Source organism: Acomys russatus, chromosome 31 (assembly GCF_903995435.1).
Source record: "Acomys russatus chromosome 31, mAcoRus1.1, whole genome shotgun sequence".
NCBI classification, from domain to species: Eukaryota; Metazoa; Chordata; class Mammalia; order Rodentia; family Muridae; genus Acomys; species Acomys russatus.
Window position 1 is genome coordinate 714,009 of NC_067167.1, and position 7,899 is coordinate 721,907.

Consider the following 7,899-nt stretch of genomic DNA (forward strand, 5'->3'; position numbering starts at 1 on the left):
CCTCCAACCCCGAAGTTCCCCTTCACCACTGCTCCAGCAACATCCTGATCTTATTTACATCTAAATTGGGAAACTGAGTTCTGGCTTTTTAGAGGCATGACGAGACAGCGTCCTCCAGCCTCTAAGTCCACCCGCACCCCCAAGCCACTGTTCCATCTGGACAGTGTTTGCTTTACTGAATACAGAAACTGAGTTGAGGCAGGAGCAGGGCAGTGGGGAAACTGAGGCCTATGGTAGGGATAAGGCACTATAGGGGAATTGAGATCTGAGGTGGTAGAGGCGCCTCAACACTGTGGCACTCATATCCTGCCCAACTTTACTTCTCAATAAGGTCTAAAATAGGGCCTGGGGCAGGGCAGAGGCCGGCATCCAGGACTAGAGAACCTCACATTCAGAGGGCTCCCCGAACCCCTCTCCACCTACATACGCAAACGCCCCCTGCCCGGTTTAGTAGAGAAACTGAGGCCTGGAAGTCAAGCAAGTGCCTAGGACATCGCGGGTGGGGCTGCGTCTGGAGGGATCTGAGAATGAAGGTAGGGGGCTTCGGCTGGCTCCTGGCTTGTTTGCTAGGCTGTTAAGCCAAGGACACCCATCGGTTCTTGGGGTTCTTATTGGAACCCGAGGATCAGAACTCTCAAGCCTGCCACCAGTCTCATCCCAGGCTCAAGGGACCTCTGAGATGCCTTAATCAGACCCCAAGAGGATTTCTTCTATGAGGGACCGGGCTTGTCATCATCCTCTGTTCCCCGCCCTACCCAGGACAGTCCTGCCGGGAAACAAAGAGAAGAGGGCTGGGCGGGGCAGGGTGCGGAGGAGGGACAAGGCCAGCAAGATCGATGATGAAACTAGATCACTGCCTGCGGAGGGGGGCGGGGGCGCGCGCGCACTGGGAACGCGCAGAATCATAAACACAGGCACGCTAAGGAACCGAACCAGGTTGCCTTTGATGTTGTCTGTTGGAGGAGGGGTGTGGGATCTAGCTAAGTGCGAAACGCGGCAATCTGGGTTCTCGTCTGAGCGGGGAGGTTGCAGGGCTGGCTCGACTCTTTACTCTCCAGTAGAAAACGACAGTAAATAATACTGTAATACTTTAAACGACTACACATCCTCCAAACCCCAGCTTCACAGTGCCTCTTCCCAAGGACCTAACGGACCCCACAATCCAAACCCAGGCTCTATCTCTGGCCTTCTGCATCCAGGGTCCCGCCCTCCTCTGCCCTCCCCCTCCCACCTCCACTCACATTGCCCTATCTGAACTGAACGAGGTTTGCAACGTTGTTCTTTGTGGGGGGACTGGAAGTGCTAAATAAACCAATGTGCACGATGCCTACAGCAGATGGCTGAAGAATGGTTTATTGGCAAGTAACTCTACAGGGTGGGGTGAGAGGGGCAGAAACATCAGGGCCACCTCCAGGAGACTTCTCCCGTCTCATCCGGAGAAACCTAAGTGACCTGGACACTGAATTCTAGGACACACAGCTCCCTGTCCAGCCAGGGAAAGGGACACTTCTCCCTGGCCTGACCTGGGAAAAGAAACTAGGGCCCTGGACGGAGGCTCACCCTAACCCTGTATGGGGCCTTGAGTCCTAGGCCTCAAAGACCTCTGACTGCCGAAGGGAAGGGAGGCACCTCTTCTGCCCAACTCTGAGGAAACTAGACCCAGGAGAGGCCCCAGCTGCCCGTGCCCTGCAGCCATCAGCGTTTGGCACTCCCCGCCATGGTGGACGCCCGCTTTGAGTGACGGATGCCCATGGTGTATGCTGGGGCGCGGACCCGGTTCACGGTGACCTGTTCTGGGTTGTGGGTACCAGGACCAGGTGTCTCCTCCAGGGGCCGTGGGGCTCGGGGTCTCCCCAGTATGCTGAAGGCTGGAGTACGCTGCCGGTAAGCGTTGGGGTCAGGACTCTCATACTGCCCAGGGCCTGGAGTCTCCGAGGGATCCTGAGGGGGGCGTGCCGGGGCCGTGCGGCCCGCTGCTGTGTAGCTGGGGCTGCTAGGTTTAATAAAGACCTGTGATCCCCAGAGGGGTGGCATACTGTAGGCATTGGGAGCAGGAGCAGAGGTGTCCGGGGGCTTCTGTCGAAGGCGGAAGCCCAGGGTGAAAGCTGGGGCGTTCCGATGGTGTACTGGGGGCACCTTCTCTGGGCTGTAGGCCCCAGGGCCTGGTGTCACCTCCAGACCTGGAGAGTGAGTGAGCATAGGTACAGGATAGAGAGACCTCATCTGACCGAAGACCTGCACCAGAGGTCACACAGACCCAGAGGCTCGCCCCAGCCACGCCCCTCCTGTTTTCCACACTCACTTCAGGCAGTGTCTTCTACCCCTCCAGGGCCCCACAACCACCTGAATCATCCTCTCTGAAGGCCTGGGCACCCTGAGATGAACCCCTAGCTAGGCCTGAATCCACCAGGAAGTTCAGGAAGGTGAAGATGTCTAAGCTGCTTCTTCCCTGAATTTGATTCAGCATTAGTGTGACTAAAGAGCTGGGGTGGGGCTGAGAATAGCTGAGCAGAGGTATGGAGCACAGGGAGACCGACAGATGGGTGGATGGATGGATGGGTGGGTGGATGGATGGTTGGATGGATGGATGGGTGGATGGATGGATGGGTGGGTGGATGGATGGGTGGATGGATGGATGGAGTGAGGGGATGGGTGGGTGGATGGATGGGTGGGTGGATGGATGGATAGGTGGGTGGATGGATGGGTGGGTGGATGGATGGGTGGGTGGATGAGTGGATGGATGGATGGGTGGATGGATGGATGGATGGGTGGATGGATGGGTGGATGGGTGGATGGGTGGATGGATGGATGGGTGGGTGGATGGATGGGTGGATGGATGGATGGGTGGATGGATGGATGGGTGGGTGGATGGATGGGTGGATGGATGGGTGGGGTGGGTGAATGGATGGGTGGGTGGATGGATGGATGGATGGGTGGATGGATGGGTGGGTGAATGGATGGGTGGGTGGATGGGTGGATGGGTGGATGGGTGGGTGGGTGGGTGGATGGATGGGTAGATGTTTGGAAGGATGGTTAGACTGATGTAGAATGGGTGGATGAATTGGAACATGGACTCATGGGTGGATGAATGGGTGGGTGGATTGGTAACATGAGCAGAGAATAAAGTCAAGCGTCTGAGCAATCCTCTGGGACCATGAAGGGGGTAACAAAAGGGGCCTGAGTTAGACATCTTCCTGCCCCTCGGCAGTGAGGTCACTGTGCACTGCCACCTCAGCTCAAGGCCTGTGGGACCCTTCATCTGAAATTCAGAGTCTATCATTGCAAAAGCTCTCGGACCTCCAATGGTTCAGGAAGAGGAAGATTCCCCAAGATCACAAGAGGCCATGTCCCACCACACATTCCATACTCACCTCGAGTCTTGCCCCGGCCCTGAATGGAGTAGGCAGGGGAACAGCTCCGGCCAAAGCGTGTAACTTTCGGGTCCAAGAAGTAGATAGGTCCTGGGCTGGAGTCCTGAAGAGGTGCTGGGGAAAGGAACCAGAGTCCCAAAGGTGCCCTGAGGTAAGGCCTCCCCACAGCCTGCCCTGTGGCTCAACCTGGGAGCCTCAGCCTGGAAAGTGCTGAGGCTCCTGAAAGGGATGAAGCAGAGGGACCTTGGGGGCATGCCAACCCCAGCAAGGGCTTGGCTCAAAGGAGTCGCCTTGAGTCACCCTTGAGATGGCTTACCCTGCCTGACCCACATTTTTACACCAACAAAGAAGGAAGAGGTCACTGGTGCCACAGCTGGTCACCATTGTTAAAGTTACATGTGTGGAAACGGAACCCAGGCCCTCACAAACAGTAGTCTTGAGCTATCCCTCAGGGGGATTCTAGGCGGGGCTCCATCCTGACCACGCCCCCAGCCCCTCACTGGGGGACCCTAGGGGGGGCTCCACCTTGGCCACGCCCCCAGCCCCTCACTGGGGGATTCTAGGCTGGGCTCCACCCTCTTTTCCTTAAATTTATCATCCTTCTGCCTCAGCTTTTGAGTGACCAGACTGACAGGTCTGTACCACCATGCCTTTATCACTGATTGTTGAACTTTAGGCAACTAACATATGCAAGGTGAGCATCTGAGTTCCGTGGGCAGCGCAGGGGCCTGCAGGTGAGCGATACACCTCACCAGGTCTTTCTCAACGTCTCAGTGAGTCCCCAGATGTGCATGGGTACCACCTAAGTGTGGGCTTCTGTGCGTTGCCACATAGTCAGGGCTCGAACGCAGGGTGGGCTCCCTGCCATCTCTAAGGTGGTCACTAATGCTAAACAATGGCCCTCAGAAACACCCCAAGCCCTTGTCTGACTGACAGGAAATTGTTTTCAGCCCTCCCCTAGCTCAGAGTTAAGCAAAATGACTTCTAGGAATAGAAGGGGGTGGGACTGCAGTCACCAGTATGTGCTGAGCCACACAAAAGAAGATGCCTGTCCCTCCACACCTCAGCCTGCGGTGAGGCCAGCAGGATCCGCAGCACTAAGCCTACATACGCAAACGCCCCCTGCCCGGTTTCTTACACAGGCACATGATAAGGACACCCAGCTTGGCCATCAGGGCATGTCCCACCCAACCTGCAGGCCACACCTTCTTCACCAAACTTTCCTTTTCTTTCTTTCTTTCTTTCTTTTTCTTTTGTTGTTGTTGTTTTGTTTTGTTTTGTTTTGTTTTGTTTTTTGAAACAAGGTCTCTCTGTGTAGCCTTGGCTGCTCTGGACTCGCTTTGTACACCAGGCTGGTCTCAAACTCATAGAGATCTGCCTGCTTCTGCCTCCATGAGTGCTGGGATTACAGGCGTGCACCCCCTCACCTGGATAAGCATTTTTAATGTGTGTGTGTGTGTTGTTGTTGTTGTTGTTGTTGTTGTTGTTGCTTATGTTGCTGTTCTTTGTTTAGAAGGATGGCCAGGGTTTCTCTATTATGTAGCTCTAGACCAGGCTGGCCTTGAACTCAAGAGATTCACCTGCCTCTGCTTCCCATGTGCTCTCATTAGAAGTCTGTGCCACCACACCTCATTAAAGGCCTTGTTTTTGTTTGTTTTGTTTTTTTCCAAGACAGGGTTCCTCTGCATAGCCCTGTCTGTCCTGGAACTCACTCTATAAAGCAGGCTGGCCATGAACTCAGAGATCTGACTGCTTCTGCCTCCTAAAAGCTGGGGCTAAAGGTGTGCCCCACCAGCCAGCAAAGACTTTATTTTTTATTTTAAATTATATGGACTTGTAGGGGAGGATTTATGTGCTGTGGTGCAGGGCCTGCAGAAGACGGCATCAGATTCCCCTGGAGACAGAGTTACAGGAAGCTGTGAGCCACACTGTGCAACAGCAGCAAGAACTCCTGAGAGCTGAGCCATCTCTCCAGGTCCATCCCAGCAAAATCTTACTTACCTTACAGAGCCTGGATCCCACTGCCCACTCTGGGCCCTCACCTGTCCCAGCTTGATTAGAGGCTCAGCGGATCCTCCAGCCTTCTGTCTCATGGACTCTAAATATTTACCGAAGTTCCTGACCCAGATGGCCTCCATCCAGCCCACTGGGGCCTCAGAACAGCTTTAGGACCAAGTGCTGAGACTGAAGGCTGGTGTGTTCAGCCAGCATCACTGAGAACTCAAAGCTTGCCGCAGGGCTTAGATGCTGCATGCTAGAGAACGTCAAGGGAGAAAGGGAGGCCCCAGAGTCTGCTCAGCTGCACCTCTGCCTGCCACTAAAGACCACCCTATGCTCAGGACAACAGGTGCATGTGTGACTTCTGAGCGTTTTTTGGACACCAAGCAGGACTATGGCCCTCTTCCTCCTCCCCCTCCTCCCTTCCCCCCTCCTCCTCCTTCCCCTCCTCTCTCCTCCTCCTCCCCCTCCCCCCCTCCTCCCCCTCCCCCTCCTCCCCTCCATCCTCCCCTCCCCCTCTCCTCTCCTCCTCCCCCTCCTTCCCTCCTCCCCCTCCCCTCTCCCCCTCCTCCTCCCCTCTCCTCCTCCCTCCTTCCCTTCCTCCCCCTCCTCTCTCTTCCCCCTCTCCCTCCTACTCCTCCTCCCCTTCCTCACCCTCCTCCTCTCTCCTCCTCTTCCCCCTCCTCCTCTTCTCTCCTCCCCCTCCCCCTCCTACTCTTCTCTCCTCTTCTTCCTCTTCCTCCTCCCCCTCTTCCTCCTCTATCCTTCTCCTCTCCCTCCTCCCGCCTCCTTCTCCTCCTCTCCTTCTCTCCTCCTTCTCTTCCTCCTCCTCCTCCTCCTTTTTCCAAATGAAGCCCCAGGCCTCACACATTGTAGGCAAGCACTCCACTCACTGAGATCCATCCTGCACCCTTACCACCCAATGCTTGTTGACCCATCAAAATCTTGGTATCTGGCCAGGTGTGGTGATATACATCTGTGATCCCAGAATTTGAGGGGTGGAGGCAGGAGGATCAGGAGTTTAAAGTCAGCCTGAACTACATGAGAAGGTAACACCTTGCCAGATGTGGCCCGGCAAGTGGTAGGGGACCTGCCTGCTCACCCTGTGACTGACTTCAGAGAGATTCTCACAGCTCAGGGAGGCACCCTGTACCCCTCAGCCAGCCTTACCTTCACTGGGCCTCTGAGCGAGTGAGTAGGCGGGACTTGCTGCCTTGGTGCAATCATGATTGACATAGCCAACAGTGGATGGAAGAACGTATAAGCCAGGTCCAGAGCCTGAGACCCAAAGACCAGATCAGGGCTGGTGTTTGGAACCCTGAGAGGATGGGTAAAGGGCCCCACCCTGGAGCCCAGCCACCTCCATGGCAGAGGAGAGAAGGGGGTTCTGGAGGACTTGGTGACACCTGCATTGTGAGCTAATCAAGAGTCACAGGGGCTGTAGAGACTTGCAGAACAGTGACCAAGGAAGACAGACACAGGAAGGAGGCAGAGCAGGAGCAAAGACCTCACTGGTGCTGACACTGGGGCGGCTGCAAACACAGCAATTTTCTCCTGGGGGTTACTAAAGCTAAAGGCTGTCACTGTCACAGGCTAGGAGCAGAGAGGCCAGAGCAGAGAGACCATTGCAGGAGAAGAAACTGGGGCCAGGGCATAAAGACCACCACAAGCAGGGAAACTGAGGCTGGGGACAGCAAAACAATGGAGGGAGGGAAACAAAACCAGGAGAGAGAGATCATCACAGGGTTTGTGGGTAAATGGGGAAAACAGAGCCCAAGACAGAGAAATAGTTCTGGAGGGGAAACTGAGGCCAGTCATAGAGAAACATCACCTCAGAGATGGGGAGATGGAAGCTAGTGTAGATCTGACCCCACTGTCCATCATAGGATGGAAAACTGAGGCACAGGCTGCAGGCTGAATCATATACAAATGTCCATTCTGCTTAGCACCCAGCTCAGGCCACTTCACACACTCCATAGATAGCTCTGCAGTCCCCCACTTGGACCCTCCTCCAACTTCCTCCCTCAGCTTCTGCCATACTGTGCTCAACCTGACCCCTGCAAGGCAAGTGTGCAGGGCCAGCAGATCCCACAAGAGACACACAGACCTGCCAGCACATCCTGCCTCTACTGAACTCTAGACCATCCCAGTAGGGGGACAAGAGGAACCCTCCCCCGCCAGGCCAGCACAAACCATTCTCCAGGGTGGCCATTCCACAGGACTTCCTCAGCCCGGTATCAGGAATGTGGCCCTCAGCCACGCGCCGGGCCAGGGGCATGGTGGCCAGCCTAGCCGCTGGGTCACAGCTGAGGGTCCCCATGATCAACAGGGCCTGGTGTGGGCTCCTGCACCCTGCTACACTGGTGCCACAAACCAGGCACTGTCCCCAATCCTCACGGCTCAGCTGGTATTGGCAGAAGCCTGGCCTCACCACACCCTCCCCACCGCACAGACAGCCCCTTGTCCCCAAGCAAGGATCTAAGGGCCTGGCCAGAGCCAGGATGTTCGGCCGGACGCTGGCCTGGAAGTG

At 55.8% G+C, this 7,899-nt stretch overlaps 1 protein-coding gene across 1 annotated transcript; it reads right to left on the minus strand.

Moving 5' to 3' along the window:
- Positions 1–1,695: 1,695 nt before the first annotated feature.
- Positions 1,696–7,689, minus strand: Odf3l2 (outer dense fiber of sperm tails 3 like 2). Its single transcript, XM_051172712.1, has 4 exons — positions 7,563–7,689; positions 6,540–6,647; positions 3,372–3,485; positions 1,696–2,180 (listed from the first exon to the last, which is right to left on the minus strand). The coding sequence occupies exons 1-4, from the start codon at positions 7,687–7,689 to the stop codon at positions 1,696–1,698; spliced, it is 834 nt and encodes a 277-aa protein (XP_051028669.1).
- Positions 7,690–7,899: the final 210 nt, after the last annotated feature.